The sequence below is a fragment of the Sturnus vulgaris genome, chromosome 3, assembly GCF_052056855.1.
Source record: "Sturnus vulgaris isolate bStuVul1 chromosome 3, bStuVul1.hap1, whole genome shotgun sequence".
In the NCBI taxonomy this organism is placed as follows: Eukaryota; Metazoa; Chordata; class Aves; order Passeriformes; family Sturnidae; genus Sturnus; species Sturnus vulgaris.
In genome coordinates, this window is record NC_142245.1 from 97,478,846 (window position 1) to 97,498,469 (window position 19,624).

The window sequence follows — 19,624 nt, forward strand, 5'->3', positions numbered from 1 at the left end:
ACTGATATTAAAAACTACCAAACTTGCATAGTTCATTTTACCCGAAAACAGGCTTGAAAGTTGATCAGAGAGTTTGTGGGAACAGTCTCTATAAGCGTTTTCCTCCTCAGTTCATCCCGGTAGTATCACTATACTATTTTTAACCCTTGCATGCCTATATGCTACTGCAGGCACTCTTTCCTGGTTTCTAGGATTAAAAGAAAAAAATGTAAATGTGGAACCTAGTTAATAATTCTCCTTAATTGAAACATGATAAAATGTAATGTTATTTGCTAAATAATTGAAAGTAAGTAAAAATCAGAGATGTACTATGTGTCTCATTATTGAAGAGAAAAAAACCAGCAACCTCTTCAATTCTTTTTAAGCAGCTTGTCTCAAGTTACAAATATACTACTTCCCACTGCTCCAAATAGCCCATAGGTTAACCACATAGTTCACCTACTCTGGATATGTAGTTCTCCAGAAGTCTGGGTTTGAAAAATTGCTATTTTTAAGAGCAATTTTGCTCTTGTTCAGGCTATTTTGAAATTTTATTTTTTCTGTATCTGTTATTTAGAAAAGAATAACTCTCTGATGCAAGTACACTGTTGAGTGTTCTTAAAGTTCTTTGGATTTCGTATTTGAACCACAGTGTGTAATAAAACATTTGTAAAAAGCAGTTGTTACAGGCAGTGCAGCTCTGAAAAATTACAGTCCATTTTACATGTGATTCTGATAGCCTTGATGGGGTAACCTAGAAAGACAGAAGATTTTGAGGTTATTGATGAAGGGAAGTGGGAGTCAGAAAGTTCACAGTTTTTGCAGATTATTTTGCTTAGTGATGCAAAAGATGAGTTGCAGCCCAGCAAGGCCAATGTGGACCTCCTAGAAAAACTCCCTCCAACACTGCTAATTGTCCTTCAGGTAATCACGGGCAATCCACTGGGAAGGAATGTGTCAGTAGGAAGAGTGAAAGAGGTCCTGGTCAGATTGAACAACTTTTTGGATCTGGTGTTCTTAGGGCAGCTGCACACATGATGCTCCAGCAGTAGTAGTCTTCTGCAGGCCATATGTATGTCTCCACATATTTTTCAATATTAAAAATAAGCTGTTTTGTCTAAGAAAAATCCTTGCAGATCATGTCAATATTTGAGGCACTTGAGTGCTTGTGCCAAAAATGATGAAGGGAGCAGCCATTCTGGACAGTCTGCCCAGGTGTTACAATCACCTGTCCTGTGACTGAGCTTTGGATCCTGGAGCAATCTCTCAACCACTATGGCTATTTCATACAAGTTGGGAGGATATTGATGGTAAAAAAGGTGATCTTAAGGAAGATAATCTATTTCATAATTACATGCCTCAGTTAATTTTTAACAGCTGTTCATACCAACTGGGACCATAATCTGATAATTTGTAAGGAAAATTGGATCAAGGTTGAATGGAGCTGACCTGCTAGTTGTAGATATCTCATATGCATCCAACATGTTTCATAGCTGTTCCACATCATAATCATTCCTTACATAGTTTTGAGGAGAGAGAAATGCCATTTGCAGGGATGTAGAAGAACACAAGCAGTTCTTTTTCATCTAGTGTTAAACTACGCTGTGCTGGATTATGGATAAAGAAATTTAGTATACATGCCTTGTTAACCAGCTAATTTAAATAATAAAATACAGATAAATCATTCCTATATTTTGGTTGAAATATTTTAGTATGAATGTACAATCCACTGCTATTTGGCAATTTTGTGTATCATTCTGTGGTGTAAAAGCATAAAAGAAAGGGCTTATTTCAACATTTTAATTTTGATTCATGATATATAAATGGAGTAAACACTTAAAAGTCCATTTAAAAAGTGAGAGTACAGATATAAATAATGTACCCATTAATTGTAATACAGATAATACTGTGCATAATTTCTTTCTATTCAGTATATACATAAAAAAAATTAAGTACATGAGGAAGTTTTCTGGGTTTTATACATGAAGTAGAGAAAGTTCGAAATTTAGAGCAGTGAGAATAGCCCCACATCCATTAATCTCTGAGAAATCTATCTCAAAGAATTTAAATTACAAGTAACTCTATGCTTTTCCCTTAATTTAACTTAACATGGCCAACATATCCTCTTAATTTCCGTCTGAAACTCGCCTAAAGCTGTTTCCGTTTCAGCAGTGCTGCTAATCTCCATTTCCTCTTCCTATTTTGTATGGTATTTACAGCCATGATGTGCATTGATCCCATTATTGTTGTCTTTATCATGGCTGTGAGATGTAGTTCTCCTGGAATCTTCCTTTCCAGGTTTCTATGGGCTTTGTTCAGTTATCTGCATTGCCTGTAGGATTGCAGCCTGTCAGGACGTTGTTTCTGCTGGGATCCTTGTGTTGGCCAGTGGGGTTGGTTAAGGCACTCATAGATCATTCCTGATTGATGACAAGCAGAGAACAAACTGTTCTCATTTTCTAGTAAAATCTTAAAATTCTTTAGTTGCAGATTTATTTCTTTTTAAATTCATCTGCGTAAAGATGCTAAAAAGTCCTATTTTTACATAGAATTTTTTTCTTTCATAATAGGTAGGTCCTTAGGTCAGGAACCCTGTTTCAGATGGCTTCCTGCACATCTTCAGTGTACTGTGTGCATTATATAAGGCTGAATTTTTGTCATCGTCCTCATGACAGATGGATTTCAGGAATTTTTTAAGGATTTTAACTTTATATTTACACAGTCTGACCCACTTCTATTCATGCCATTTGTGTCTGTGTTCCTTGTGATATATAATAAACTCTCATATGAGAACTTGCCTAACTTAAAACAGCCTTTCCATTGTTAATGCCAGTGTGTTGCTGAACCTGTGAAAGCCAACAATTAAAATGGAACATTAAAATGCTATTTCATTCTCTTATGAGGCAATTTGGTCTTGTTTCTGGTCAATGGAGCAGTAAGTTCCAGAAAAGTTAATGCTACCAAAATCAGTCTTCTAAAGCTACAAAACTTGTGAATAATTCATTTTGTATTGCAAAAGGGAAAAAAAAATAAGCTATGCATAAGTAAAAATGGAACTTCTGTTCCCCTGACCAGAAGTTTATATAACATGGGGTGGAGTTTCTTTCCCCTTTTCATCCTCCTTGTGATGATGCAACATCATCTGTATTAGTGTAAATGAAATCAGTCTTCTATTCTCTGGTGGGAAGGGACTAAATAAGGAACATGGCATTAAATATCTAGCTGTATATGTTCTAGAACCTTACTTCATGGTGTATTCCTTTCCCTGAGCTCTAGTTTCAATACCAGCACAAGGTTTTGAAAAGTGTGGCAGTGTTGGGACTAGGGATACATTAGTGTGTCCTGCAATAGGATGACACTTCTGGATGGATAGTGATAGTTTAAAAAAATAACATAAATAATATATATATAATTTTTTTTCTATCCTGTATAAAATAGTGTGAGTCTAGATATCACAACTTCTTTAGCACTTTACACTACTGATACTTTCATGACATTACTAATATCCACTGTATTTAGAATTTTTATTATAAATAATGAAAAAATTGATAGAAAAAATTTGTGTGTTATTTCATTTTTAATGTGTCCTTAGTTGCTCAAGCAGTGGTCTTAATTTATTTCTTTTATTCAGTTTTTAAAATTCCAGTCATTCTAGAGGAATCACATCATACATGGTCTAGAGCTGTCACACTAACCCATGTTGTTAGCAAGTTTTCAGTGCTGATGTCTAAGGTGAACTGTAATAATTGTTACTACATTTTGTAAGCTTATAAAATAGCAAAATTTGTAGTGAGAAACTTGTTTTATATCTTCTGATACGGAGATACTGTGTTAGCTATGAAAACACTTATCCAAAGTATTTCTCTAATACCCACAAAAGACATGTTACATGTGTCTGTACTGTATGTTGTGCAGAGGACTCAGTACAGTTGCAAGGTCTACCTGAAGCTTGGTCCTGTTTCTGAATGTCAGCCTATGCCATAAGTAAGGACAGACCTGGATTGGGGAAATTATCTCCTTTATGTGATGCCTCTACAGTGGTGTTTGGCCATTTTGAGTTTACTGTCTTCTTTCTTTTTCTCTTCTACTTGTTTATGCTGGTAGGAGGCAGGCTGGCTGAAGTGCCCCTTTTTTAATTTATGGGGTCTGATGATGCTATAAATCATCCTTTTTTTTTACCCTCATCAGATTTGGTTAGTGGGATAACAGTGGCAGAATGTGGTCTGGGGAAAAAAGATTATTAATAATAAAAGGATTAATGATAAAAGAGTGTGGTAGGTAGAGAAAGAAAAGGAAGTAATCAATGGAAAACAAAGATAAGAGAAGAAATGCACAGGCTAAAGAAACGATGTCTTAGAGTGCTCCTCTTTGTTCACAAATTTTGCAAGAAAGCAGAAAAAAGTTACCCCATTGTTACACGTGGTACTGTATTTTTTTCTCATGTGTTACCACAAATACTGCCTTAAGTTAACACTCCCATGTCAACTGATTCAGTCTTGGCAGTTGGTCAGGAGAGTTCTTCATTCAAGTTTGTGTTGGCAGCTAAAAACTTTAAAAACCTCTAGTGGAACTGGTTACCCATTATTTTGTTTTCATGATTGTGTACCTCTCTTCTGTCTTTAAATTCACTGTTCTGTTGCTTCAGAGCTACTACCTGTAAAATCAGCTAAATACAGCTTGAAGAAATACCACTCAAATGTTGTGGTTCCACTTGGTTATTCAGGCTACTCAGACATGCAAATAGATTTTTTTCTGAAATAATACAGATATTTCAGTTAAGAAATGTATGTATAATGTAAGGGGGTAGAGTGCTGCTAAAATACTTAGTTGTGCATTCTTTCCCAAGGCTACATAATTTCATTGTAGACAGCTTTACGCAGGAATTCTTAATACTATGAGCAAGTAACTAATTTCTAAATTCTGCCTAACTACAGTTATCAGTAGGTAAGATTTAGGGTGATGTCTTTACTGCAGGGCAATTTTTGTAGAGTTTTCCTGCATTCTTTTTGTTATGTTTTCCTTTCTTCAGTGCAAGTAACTCCAAATTACAGAAAAGGTATTTTTGAAACTTTTTAAAACCATATCATGATTCAGAGTTTCTGTTCCTAGGTCACGTGCAGTTAAATTGTGAAGTATATGCAAGCATGGTAATTTCAGATCAAGTTTTCAAAACATTTTCTTTAAATGGTTATAAACATTTGGTCTCCTATCTCATCTTCAGTCTCTCTGTATTGAAGGTAATAAACAAAAACTTGGAAATTAGTCTGCTGAACTGGAATTTTTTTAAGTGTACTTTTAATTTTTAGTCCATGAAGGTAGGATTTGAAGTTCGCTACATTAACCCTCTTAAAAATCCTATGAATTATACAAATACACTGTTTGTAGAAGTATATTTGTGCATATATCTCTCTCCATGTATATATATATATATATATATATGTAAAGCAAAATATTTTTCAGAAACTCGATTTTGTGTATTTCTCTTTTACCCAGTGAAGGAAGGAATTGTTTCTTTTGGTTCGGTTTGAGGTTTTTTACTATTGTAAGATCCCACTTTATTCTTTCAGTAATTGATAATCTGCTCTTCTGTCAGTAATTGATAATCTGCTCTTCTGTTGCTTTTTGGCATTTGAGATTTGTTGAACAAGCTGTAGAAGGCAGATCAGAAAACATTTCTGGTTACTGGTTTGCAACAAGAAAATTCAAAGATAACATAGCTGGTCATTGGAGTCTTTTCTCTGCTCCAAAAGGGCTGCAGATGAGGACTGCAGTTTGAATTTGATTGACATGAGGTGATGTTTATGTTTTGACAGTTATGAAAATGTGCAGCTGTTCATAAAGAAATAGAAATTGAAATTTGTGGTCTTATAAAATTCTACCTGATCTTGCTCTTTATTCCATCTGTTCCCATGCTTTCAGTGTATCCATTTTCCTTTCAGCAGACCATTTTTTACTTTCTAGTTTTGCTTTTTGTATGATGATAATACATATATATACATACGAATGATATTAATTCATGTGAAAGTGACAATCAAACGTCACATTCTTTTAAAAAAATCTCCAGTGTATTTAAAAGTGATTGCTAAGAAAATTGTCTTAAACCATTTTCCACTATAATTTTTTTATATATTATTATGAAACCCCTAAAGAGGAGCAACAGAGGTCAACTGTAAAACATCAAGCTAGAACAAGACCTGTTTAACTTAAAGATAAAATTTCAATATATAGCAGCAATTGTAAGGTATTGCCTTCTATGGAAATTATCTAAGCTTAGCTGGCATTGTTTTACTGTGTAAGAGGACATTACTGTAGAAATCAGAAGTATGAAGTAGAGAGCAAAATCCATTCTCCTGTGCTCTTAACATTTTTATTACAGGGTATGCTATTTGTTTTAAATACTTCCTTGACATGTTGCCCTGTTAAATTCAGTACTAAGTGAAATATAACAGAGTACACTGGTTTAATTCAGAGTAGTTTGTTCAGTTTCAGACTGCAGAAGGCAGTCTCTGATAAATTCAGTGTTTATATAAAATTTTCTTGTCCCTTGTGGGATACCACAGGAATAGATATGTATGCCTGCTTATAAAAGAAACCTGTTACAAAGAAATATGTCTTTCCCTGCATGTTTTAAGTGGCCTAAAAGCGAGTAGGTGAAACTTTTCAGAAAAGATCATGTAATCCTTAGTCTAACAAGCACATGTATTATTTCTGTTACAGCTGAGTGTTTATGCAGTCAGTCGTACCTTCTTGGTTTTGTGCGCTTTTTTTTCCCCTCAATATAAGTATGTTAATTGAGGGAAATACAGGATTTTTTTCCCCCGCTAACCTTTTTTTTTTCATTAAATTTTCTACTCCAAATTCTACAATCTGCCTTTCAGACCTTCTTAATACTATTATTATTGATATATTTGAGTCATCATTAAATGTCATTTACTTCTTCCCAATTGTTTTCTTGTTAAACTAGGCAATGTAAAATGAAAATCACAGTGTTTTCTGAAAATCTTTTGCCTTTTTTAAGTCCACCTCTTGTCAGTTCTAACACAGTTGTTAATCAGTTACAGAATTACATTGGTGAACAGGTCTCTTCACGTGCATTTTCTATAACTGCCATGTATTTCTTTTTGAGAAGTGTATGTAAATTGTATTAGCAACTTACATAAGTAGCACTCATTGAAAACTTTACCAAATCTAAGTAAATTCATGGCCTTTATTTTAACCACAAAATCAGTCTATTACTGTAGGAACTGAATTAGATACATTACCCATACCTCATATAATTTAGCTGAAAAGAAGTTTACTTGTAGACAGGAACATATCTGGGAAATGCACTTAACCAAAAATCTCAAAGAGTTTCTAATTTATAAGCAGTGTATTTAAGGTCTATATTTGGACTGAGTGGCTTGAATAAGTGCTGCAGGTTTTTTATGAGCCATTTGCTCATCTGATTTGACCTGAAATTACACAATACTGTTCACATGGACTGGTAAGAAAGCCTTACCAGTGGTAAAAGGGCATTTCTTTTCTCCTTTCCCCAGTTGTCATATTTGTATGAGAGCATGTGTAGTTTTGTGTGTTCTCAAAAAAACCCACCTCCTGCTATTCGGAAGGATTACAAGGAAACTAATGAAGAACGCAGAAAGAGCTAGTGTTTCTGGTATTTTAAATAAAGTTAGTAGCTTGCTTAATAAGCAATAAGTAACAGACATTGATTGGATAGATTTGCTGGATGTTTACAGTAAAATTTCTTCTGTTTATATCATGAGTTTCAAAAAGAAAGAGAAGAAACAGATGCTAGAGTTTTAGATCCTCCTGTAAGGAATTGTGATACAATTTCTGGTTTGAAAATTCTTTACAGTAACTAACCTTACACCCTGAGGCAGCTTTCTTCTGGTTTTGTTTGAGACATCTGTCACCACACTTGATGAGCTACTGAGGATCTCACTGGGATGTTTTTTGGTCACAAGCTGTGAAGGAAATATTAAGCGGTTGAGAAATAATACATCCATAACAGTACATTTTGAAGTAATACAATTCTGAATGCCTGTTACAACTGAGGATTTAGTTGTAATAGAAAATAAATCAGATTCTTACAGAGTCTAAGTTGACCTGGAGTCGCATTCATCATTCTGACATCCTCCAACGCCACTTCTGATGATGTAGATTGGTAGTGGGTTATTCTTTCCTCTCACAGGGGTTGTAGTAAGAGTGGTTTCATTCAGCAATACATAAGATCAATACTTTACAAAATACAGAATTCCAAAAAACTGTATCACAAACCATTATGTAAATTTTATAAAAAATTGATAATGTGAGATGTTTCATCTGTGCTTCATTAAATACCTGTCTATTTGTATGTTGAGTTCTGGTATTCAAGTTTTCTGTATCAGTGTTTATTGAATTTACCTTTCGTTGCATTTTACAAGAGGATGTAAACATACAAACTTGTTCAGAATTGACAATGCTGCAACATAGTCATTAACCAAAATGTTGGTAAACCTTTAGCTTCTTTCAGGTTTTTACAAAATTTTTCCCCCCTTTGTTTACCTTTGCCTCAGAAATTCCATTGAGCGCAGCAGAAGATGCATCATCAGTAAATTAAGACTACCTTATCCAAAAGAGCAGTACCAAACTAACTGTTTCTAGGCACTGCTTTTTTTTGCCAGGATTACTGTTGGATCGTGGAGGTATTAGAACTTGGGCATTGGAGAGGTGGTAGAGACAGAACCAGCCTTAGTTCAGATTTGCTTATATAAGTTTGCAGTTCTCTGGTATTTTGGCACAGAATTTACTCTTAAATTATTTTCAACTTCCTTTTTGTTGTTGTTCACTGCCTACACTGACTGTGTATCTTCTGTCATGCTAGGCACTATTCAGAACACATACATAAAATATTTTGCATCATTTGTGACTGGTAACTTCTATATGTCTCTTAATAGAACTTCAAAGGCAGTTTTCTTAATGTGTTTTCCACATATGATGATGCATGAAACTCCTGTGTACGTCCATTACAGGCACACAGCAGCCAGGGAAGCCATTGGGAATAGTTAGCATCAGCAAAAGAGAATTTATGTAGATGAAAGTGGCTTACTGTGAAGGTCATAATTAGTGAGTCTTGTGATTAAAATTTTGTCAACCTTTAAAAAAAAGTCTAGAGGCAGTAACTCATTTTGTATAACATTTCCCTCTTTGACATACAAGCCTGTTAAGAACAGGTGCAAAAATCTATTTAGAAAGCTCCTGAAAAGATGAGGCAAGAGGTAACTTGAGAGAGAAATCCCCTTAGAATATGTGTATAGCAAATGTACATATTAAAATATTATAAATGTGGTGATGGCTTGGAGTAGTTACCTAAAGCAGAGGCTGGACAAAATTAAGAGATGCTATTGAAGGCCTTCAATAGGTACACCTTGGGCAGTCAAAGGCCTCCAAGGGGCTTCACACAAGGTAGACAATGGTCATGAGTTTTTCAGACATACAAGTTTGGTCCATTTACATGTCAGGTGTTAATCCTGCAATTACAGTTTCAGGTAATGAAGTAATTTATTCCAAGTTTCTGTCCCTGTCCACCCCTGTCCCCCCAATTCACTGTTGTTTACTTGACAATAAGGTTTGAGACAATAAGGTGTCCTTGAGTTTCAGGCATAGAGAGGAATTGTTTTGCCTGAAGAAATTGTGAGAATAGTAGCTGACAGGCTATGGAGTTTTAGTTATGCACTAAAGCAGTACAGGATCTGAAAAATACGAAAGCTAAATCCTAAGGCATCAATGGCATGGTATTTTCAAAGGCCTGTATCCCCATTATGCCAGCTCTGATTTGGTTTCAATAGTGCTGTTTAGTTTATGTTTGGTATTTTGTCTGAGAATCAGGATTATGCAGTTACCTGAAAGCAAGGTGTTGCACACATTAGGGTTCAGGTAAACTCCTGAAACTGCCGGTGAAGTCAGCCAGGATGCCCATAGACGTAGACAATGAGGTCTTTACTACAATTAATTTAATAATAACAACAATAATAGCAATAACAACAACAGTAGTGCTAAACTAGTATGAATTTCTTTTTCTCCTCAAATATTGCTTAAAATTCCCTATTCCTTGATGTTTTGAATAAACCAGAAGTTACACAAAAATATACCAAGAGCTTTTGCATACCCCAGTTATATCTCTTTCACAAGCATACTTTGAAGGCCAGTAATTTCATCTTATTTCTTCATTGGTTGTAAAATACACATAATTATTAAATGCTAGTTGTAATGTAGCTGCAACTTGAGTAAACTTCATTTTTTTAATCCTTCATTTTGATTAGTTTGAAGAAATCTTTCTTGAAAGGTAGTCTTAATTTACTGTATTTACTGCATGTCCCAGTACAACTTGTTTTTGAAAATTTGAGTTAGGTGCGCCTTCTTCTTGCCTTCTTGATTATGGTTTACTTGTGTTTGCCTATTTAAAATGTTTTAAACATGTCACATGATATAGCTGAGAACAAGTTTCCTATTTTCTCATCTTTCACGTTTTTCATTGGGGAAGAAAAAGATACGAAGGCAAAATGGACTTTGTGATATAAACACTAGTGAGACATACCTTTTTTAACGTAGGCAAATCACAAACTGATCATTATAGCAAGCACACTTAAAATTACTTGTGTTTCTAGGTTCCATGGTTCCTTTCTCCATGCGGATTTTGCATGCTGAACTTCCTCAGTACCTAGGAAATCCTCAGGAATCACTTGACAGACTGCATAGTATGAAGATAATCTGCACCAAGGTAACAGCATCTCTAGGCACTAACATTTCTTAATGTTTAAGAAATGAATTTTATTATCCTTGTAAAGAACATTAATTTTCAATTATGACATTTTTTACTCCATCTTGATGCAAATAAGAAATTTACTATTAAAAGTAATGAAGTGCCTCTTCCATTTTGAGAGAGATCCTTCTCTGTGGTAGGTCTGGCTCAATTGAGCAGAACAGAGGACAACTTTCATGCTTTTGCTAGGCAAGATGTGGAGCACAGTAGAGCAGATGTGTTTAAGGACGAGTAGGAGAGATTTCTTTCCTTCACTGAGCTGCGTCCAGCTTGCTGAAAGCAGCTGTTAATGACCTTGATCCTTCAGAAATGGTCCAAATAACTGGTTTTAGAAACAACAGTCATTTAGGAATATAAATACAACCTGCTGAGTTTGGTTGGGGTTTTTGTTTTGCTTTGTCAAATGCTATAATATAAAATTATGGCCTAAATTCTAACATGGGATTTGTCGGTGCTGAAATTGGAGTCATGGTGTTGTGAGCACTTACTTTATCCAGTAAAACCAGCAACCTTGAACCATAAGCATTCATCCTTAATTTTTTTTTTCACAAAAGTCTTTCCCTAGTAGTCTAATGCACCAGTCACCATGAATTTTACAATGTGATGAACTGTAGAAGAAATGCAACATTATTGCTTTATCTATGACACTTGAAAGTTCAAAACTATACATAAGATAAACACGTGTAATTACTTTTCATTTTCAGTATTCCTTGCAAGTTTCCTATATTTCCTCCTTAAAATAACTGGCATAAGGGAAGTGGAGAGAGAGATGAAAGTGGCATTTTTTATAAAGTTGGAAAGAATTGATTTGGAAACTGTTGAGAGATACATCTAATTTGGCCAAGAAGTGGTACTTCTTAGCACTTGACAGCTGCTGTTGCCTCTAATATATAATACCTCACCTGATATCACTGGCCAGCTATTCTCTCCAGCCCTCTTCATAAACAGTCCTCAATTTCAAGTAATTCTGTTCTTCTAGGGAATGCCATACATCTCTATTGCAGGATTTCATGGAACTTCTACTGGCATTTGCCTGCCTCGGTGTGCAGCAGATCGGCTGTTTCACATCTTGGGTTTATGCAATCTAGTGCTGCACTGTCTGCCCTCAGTCATGAAGGGTCCACTAGGTTCCAAAACTAAACTGGTTTCTAAGTTCCTTAATCTTGTAATGAAGAGAGAAAACTGAGTGTGAAGGAGGGAGTGACTGGTGAGCAGGGCATGCATGAACTGTCTGGCAGACTTGATTGAAATGGCCATGTTACAGTGTGATCAGCCATGATTCTCTGCAGATTAAAGATTGCTGGTCAATAGGGGAATGAAATAAAAGGAAATTAACTCCATCCCCACGCACACACTCCTTTACAAGACCCTTCAAGTCATCTACAGCCTTGAGATGGCTCTAGAGGCCTCTGATGTTTTTTTACAAGTGCATATCCTTAGAGCATATCCAGTGTACCAAGGCAGTTTTTAAAGTATAATACAGGATTTTGTTTGAATATGAACTAGGCTGATTATTTGTTTAAATAAGGGAAACTGAATATGATGGAGAAGAATAAGTAGAAATAAAGGAGAATTACAAATTGATATATACATATTTCCCTGCCCACTAAGTTCTTAAAGAACAGGTCTCTTTACTTGTGTTCTCACAAAGTCCATCAATTGCTAGTAATCTGGGTCACTGGGAATTCTGTGTTCTCCCTTGGAGAAAGCTGTTTTAAGATGCTCTACATCTTCCACGAGCTCTTCTGAGGAGTCTTTTGTTTTCTGCACTTGATGTTGGTTCAGAGATTGTCACCTCTTTGCCTCTGCCTTCCTGTGTCTGAGTTTGCAAGGTTTCCCTTGCAAACGTGTTAGCGTGTTCAGCTGCAGCAAGAAAGACAACAATATCCCTTTGGTTCTGACAGCTTCCTCTAGAACCAGAATATGGTAGCCAGGACAAACTATTGTCTGTGCTGATGGATGCTTCTTTTTAAACTACAACAGACAGATAACTACTAACAAATAAAACATCCTTCTTGGAAATATTTCTCATCAGTTATTGTAGATACCTCATTTCAGATTACTTCCATTTGTTAGCCTTCATTTAAGTAGCTTCGGTTTTGGAGCAATTCAAGGGCAGTTGTAGACAACACACTCTTCCAGCTGTAGAAAGAAGAGTGTGAAAAAAGTGTAAATATAACTGTGTTTTTAAAAGACGGTTGTAAATTGGTGGTAATTTAACCATTTGAAGTCAGGACTGGCTGATAAAAAACATTGTTTTTATGTGTTTTGATTTTTCTTTAGAATGCTGTTTGTCTAACAATCTCGATCTCAACTGGAATGTTCAAGAATATGGTTCTAATACTTAAAAAAATTCATGGCATAACCAAGAAAATAATATAAAGGATGTACACTCATTAGTCTTAATATTTGTATGTGACACTTGGGAACCATTTGGGTTATAACAGAATTAATTGGGGAGCTTTCAACCAAAAGCCTTTAGTGTTTTACCTCTGTATTCTAAAAAATGGAAAAATAATCTTTGGTCATCCGTATTTACAGAAGGGCATACGAATCATCATTATGTAAATGAGATGATCTTGGAGTCATAAAAGCTAGAAGAAAGAAAAGACCTATTAGCTCACCTAGTCTGTCTCTGCAATGCAAGGTTGTTTTGTAGTTTTTAATGAGCCAGCCTATGGTGCTGAGGCCACATCCTCTGGGAGGTTATTCCAGGCTAATGGTAGTGCATTCTGATCATAAGAACTTTGTCTTTCTGTTTCATTTCTTTTCCTTAATGTAATGGCGAGGTTTTTTCCTATCCAATACTTGCTTTTAATCTGCTAAATTCTTTATTGCTTTTTGTTATATATATTCTACAGACACCTGTCAACTTTAGATTAACCACTCCACTTAAAGATGAAACTGTATTTATTTTGGTTACTTGGTCTTTACAGCCTCCATTTACTTACACATCTCCAGTACCTGAAGCAGGATTGGAGGTTGGGTGCAAAAATGTTATTTTAATGTTTCCATATATGTTTTTTCCTGCAATAATGTTTTTACCTTTTTCAGTAATCCTGCAAGTGTCTAATCAAGATCTGGTTAGGTATTCTGCATCTTTTTCCATATGAACAGCATTTGGGAAAGAAATTATCTGTAGTGCCAAATGAGTGTTAAAGCCTGGGAGAGGAATTCAGTGAAATTGTTGCTGTCTCTGTGTTATTCCTGGTCTTCCCAACATGAACTGCCTCAATGAGTTGTTGCACCTCTAAGTCTTCCTTGAAATAAATGGTCTTTGAACAGCCAGGCAATAAGAGTAACAATAGTAACTTAAATCACAAAAGGATTTGTTCTTTATAAGCATTCATTTAAAAACATTTAAAAGCATAATCACTTGAGTGCTAATAATGCTGAAGACATGCTAAAAAATGCTTAACTGGAGACCAGAATATGAAAAGGACAACTGTCAGGCTAAATCTAAACTCCTCATGTCTATGCTTCCCTAGATGTTTGAGGAAGAGGTCTTGGAAATTTACACATTTCATAGTATATTTCACTTTTAAACCCTAATCCCTCAACTGCCAGAGCCATACTGGGCTCTTCTACCAGGTGGGTGGAGCAGCAGCAAGTGGGTTGAAAGCCCTGCTTCCTAAAAGGCCTCTGCAAGTATTATCTCTGCAAAACTTGTCAAAAATACTTTGTGCCATTTGCCCATCAGCCACAACTTCTGTAGTTCCATCACTCTTCTTCAACTCTTGAAGTTATGTTCCTTCCTGGCCCTTTCATGCACACTCTTTCATATCTGGCCTTCCATGTCTGTTTTACTTCCAAATTGGTGAACTTTTCGGTCTCTTAGGTTTGATTACTATAAGCTTGATTACTATAAGCTTCTAGTTGCTAAGGTGACATAAGTTTTCTGTTTTTCATATGCTACTTCAATCTAGAGGCTGTTTGTCTTTACACTTTGTTTTTTAAGATCATAGAAACTATGATGACCCTGTACCAGTCTGAGTAGCCAAAAAAACACAGTTCCAGAAGCACCAAAAAAGGCTGAATGGTGGTATGCATATATTAGTGATTCTGGCATACAGGCAATAGATAGGGAGTAAAACAGAAGGCTCAGTGAAGTAGTACTAGCCAGTAAAACTAATTAGTGTGCATAACAATAAGTGTTCAAAACAAGAAAAAGCACAGGTCATATGTAAAACTGATGAATTAAATGGTAGAAGTGTTCAGTCATATTGTTCTTCATAGTAACAACATGGGTGGTTAGAGCTGTGTCATGTGACATTGCCAGAATTACCAGTTTACCACCTAAATATTTCATATTGACTAAATGCAGTAACTTACACTGAGAAACTGTCAGAATCATTAATATTACTATTAAACAATTCTTGGGAAATGGAGAAATGCCCAAATACTGGAGAACTGCAGGTGATGTTTTTGTACTTAAGGGCAAAAGAGAGATAAACCTAGGGAATAAAACAATTAGCCTCAAATCATTACTGAGCTCTGTTTTAATGATGTTGAGCTTGAGGTCACAGCTAGATATCCCCAAGTAATGTCACAGAATGGTTAATGCAATACTCTAATTGTATGCTAATATCTAATTCTTCTTTTTTGATTATGTTAGTGAAAATGTTTCCAGAGAAATCCATTGTCTTTTTAAACAAGACAGCATGTCACCTTGATGAAGGCCCCTTGTGTTTATACCATTTCAAGAGATGGAACTTCGGGCCTTACTGAATTTGAGAGGAAATCACTAGGTATTTTATAGGGGAAGAGAAAGATCAGGGCTTTTATACCACAGAAAGTAGATTATAAAGTGGTTTGGATTTGTGGGAGAGAAGAATGTGGGGTTTTTTCTGACAAAGGTGTCTTATTATACACTAGGCATTTAACACTGAAAGGTGGCACTTTGGTTTCTAAGTGATTTCTAGGTGGCTGCACAGCTTTTGAAAGTGGGACTGAGAGTCAGTCTTGCAGGCGTGCCACTGCCAGCTCATAAATTGCCACCTGTCAGCTAAGCTGCAGTATCTACTGGTGTTTGCTCATAGCCTCTCAAAATCTGAGGTAAGATAGCTCAGTCTAGCTCTCTGACCAAAGTCTACAGCAAACCATATGACCTTGTATTTGTTACGGCCTAACAGTTCTTACCAGGAAAATTAGCCTGGCCCAGCTGGCAAGTGGTAAATGTTCTACATTCATTGTATGTCTCTCCATGCTCTTAAGTTCTTTGTAGCTGAATTTATGAACTTGACATCAAAACTTCACTCTAGTCTGTGAAAAGGGCTTAGTATCTCGTAGGGCAATTTCATCCAGTTTAATAATCTTAAATTGGTGGCATAAGATGGCTTCCTGGAGGTACAGATTATCTTGATTGGCTATAGAAAAAAACCAACACACTTCCCAAGGCCAGATTAATTTACCCATATTCTTTTTCCATGTCTTCCTGTGTTGATTTAAAGTGAACTTCATTGGTTTAGGAAAACACAGTTACTTCTTACACTGACAGAAACAAAGTTGTTGGTTTGGAAGTGCGCCCAGCCCCCAGAAGAGGCTGTGCCTTGTATTTCCTTCGTTGGGTAACCACAGTGGCTGATTAAACAGCAGGTGGCCCTAATAGTTTTTTGAAGGAAGTCTTAGGCATCATTCTACAACTAAAGTTATACATCTGTAACAGGGAAAATGGGGTCATCTGTGGGAATTGGAAAATTAATTTGGAAAAGGAAAGTTGACTTGTTTCAAATGGAGCCTTGCATGCATATTTTAAAAGTGCTTCAGACACAATCTTCATTAAGTATATATTTCCATTCTTCTAATAAAACTACAAATGCTTCATTCACTCAACAATTTACATTATTTAAAATTTACGATAAATTTTAAAAAGCAATAAACCCCAAAGTTTGAGAAGGAAATAGCAGTAAGAACTAAGAGGAATACTTCATTAAAGACAAAAACATGAAACTAAAGAAACTAAAGCCCATATTAGGGTGAAGAAGTCAGGAGGCCATGTCCTTCTCTGAAAAAAATCGGTTTTGACTTTCATTGTGGTCATTAATGTTCATTCTCTGGTGGAGCATGTTCCCTGTTTTACTTAACAAAATGTGTATGACCCTAGAGTGTGCTGACATTTAATGTTCTGTAAGTATCATAAACTGAACTCTAACATCCTTCTACAGACAGTACAATGACTTTCTTGCTTTGTGCAATTGATCTAGCTATGGTAATAACCAGTAATTTTGAACTATACCTAGGTGAAGCATTTCTGCATGAACTGGTTTACACAGAGACTGTTCATTGTAGATAATTTGCATTAAATATGTAGTGCCGTTTAAACTCATGTTGGTTACTTTAAAAAATTACTACAGATACTAGAAAATTTGGAACAAGGCTTAGCTGAAGATGGAAGTATGACTAACATTACACAGGAGAACAGACAAGGTAGGTATTCTTTAAACATTTTTTTCACAGACATTGTGTTTTTATTACTTGCCTAAATGTGCCAGAAGTTTTCACAAGACTGCCCCAGACTGGTTAAAACTGTAGTTTTGTAATCTTATAGCTTACTCAGCCCCTGAAATGATACACCTCGTACTACTTTTTGCTGGAATTAATTTCACAGTTTTGCCCTTGATCAAACCCATGCAATAAATCAGTTCTTTTTCTTACTTAGGAGAAACAACATGGCTGTTATCCTTTAGTGATGAATATATAAGTGTATTGCTATTGCAGCTAGATGGGTGTTTCATCTTAAGCCTTGGCTGACTCCTCTCAAACCTCATGTCTGCCATCCACTCAGTTGAACTACAACCATGGCTACTCTGGCTTAGGGTGCTGCAGCACAGATGGCTGAGTCTCACTGTAGCTGCATAGTACTTAGACTCCTGAAATATCTAAGGCACTTATTAGAATAATATTTAGATTCTTTTGAGCTACATCAACATTTTTATGATTTTATATCCTGTTTTCTCCTTTTCCTTCTATCTTAGTGATAGAAGTGATATCTTAGTGATAGTATAGGGCAAATTACTGCACAAAAAAAGGGTGATGAGGACAAGCTTTTTTTTTTTAACAGAATTTATACTTGTGAGGTCACTTGAGTATACTTGAAAATTAGACAATAGGAGACATTTTAGGCATTGCTATGGGTTGTATGGGCCCCTCATGATGCCTAGCAAGATCAAAACACACACCAAGAAAACAAAAATCTTTAACATTTAGCTAGTCCAAGGAGTGTTACCAAGTTCTTTCTAGGAGACCATTCACACATAGTCCATGGAGAGTAAAAGTCTGGCTCTGAGATAGAAGAGGCTAGAGAAGGATAGAATTAATAGCAGAAAAAAAATTATAACTAATTCCTTAAAACTGTGTCTGTATGGAAAGGTGCAGACCTGTCTGAACTATTTTTCTACCTAGTCTTCAATTTTACTGGATGTAAAAGTTGCTTTAATGTGTCACTGTACCTGACTTGATACACCTTTTGAATGCGTCCTAAAAACATGAACACGTGAGCAGCGTATATGATAAAGGTATTTGCACATATAGTCAAAAGAATGCATTTACTACTCTTCTCAGAAGGTTAAGGAAGAAGGGAAATAATCTTACATTGAAGTTAGACACAGCACTTCATGAGTCTCTGTTCTTTTACCTAATATTGTATCTAATATTCTTTTTGCCTCAGTTCTCCTACTTACTTTTCCTTGTTAGCACTTTCTGCCAGAATTTTCATCCTTATCTCCACATCTTTTGTTTTTTACAACTTTAAAACCAAAGTGTTGATCCTCCTTTAAGGTTCAAGGACTTCTTCCTAGCTGTATCATAATCCTGTGTCCGCCAGTCTGCTTCACTCATGAGTTACTGGCTCTTTGCTTTTCCTCTCTGCTTCTGCTTCAGAGCTCAGATGGGCTCAGGAGGAGGCATAGTTAGAAAAGCAGCAGCTAGTAGTTATCAAGGGACATGGCTGCAGAAAATTTGGAGAGATCTTTACATGTCTACTATGCAGCTGCCTCTAGGTTTAAGACTGCCAAAAAGCCCACGGGACCTTTGCAGAGGCTGTTGGCTGCTGTTGTCTGTAGAGGTCAGCCAGGTCTGCTCCCTCTCTGCTTCATCTCTGCGTTTGGAGCTCCAGGAGGCTTAATAATGGGTTTGCTTTTTTTCGTCTGAGACTTGCTGAAGCAAACCTTATTAACTTTTTGTGAAGACAGCCCTAATTCATTGTGGGGATTATGCTTAGCATGTAATTTCCATGCTGCTGATGTAAGAAGGTGCAACACCAATCAATTTACCATGTGCAGCTCTAGCCTGGAATAGAGCACCTCATTTGCCAGTTTTTGAGCAGGCAGAGAGATTTAGCATTGCACCACTTGCCTGGTAATGCGTTCTGTAAGATGCCAATTTTGTAACTTCACAGTGCCTATTGAAATGAATGGCAGTGTGGAGTACAGAGCCCTGATGAAAACAAGGAAAAGCAAATGCTTAGAGTGGAAGCATGGCTGCATGGACCTACAGAGAGTGTTTTAGGCATCTCAGTGAAACACAGTTATCTGCTGTTGGGTTTTGGTTTTGTTTACTGCTTTGCAGGTTTTTTTTAACCCCTTTCTGCCAGTGCTAAGAAGCCTCATCCCACAGAGCTACAGAATTTCCAGACCAGGTTCCTGTTCAGTTTATAGCACAGGCAGAAGACATCTAGTTTGCCTGCGTTGCAGTCTTTTTCTGAGAACTGTAGCTGGTGCTGTCTGATTGTTAACATGAAACCGGGATGTCTCCGGTGTAGGAATCAACATCTAGTGTGTTGTCACCTGAGTCCTAAAAACCTGAATGTGCTACCAAACTATGAGGATGTGCAAAAAAAGGAGATAT

General features: G+C 36.2%; 1 protein-coding gene across 1 annotated transcript in view; it reads left to right on the forward strand.

The window, feature by feature from the left end:
* Window positions 1-19,624, forward strand: part of TRAPPC12 (trafficking protein particle complex subunit 12) — a 49,887-nt gene that overhangs the window by 13,815 nt on the left and 16,448 nt on the right. The window contains exons 6-7 of the mRNA XM_014869548.2: window positions 10,626-10,738; window positions 17,134-17,206. Coding sequence (XP_014725034.1) covers window positions 10,626-10,738; window positions 17,134-17,206 — 186 coding nt within the window. The remainder of the gene's footprint in view (window positions 1-10,625; window positions 10,739-17,133; window positions 17,207-19,624) is intronic.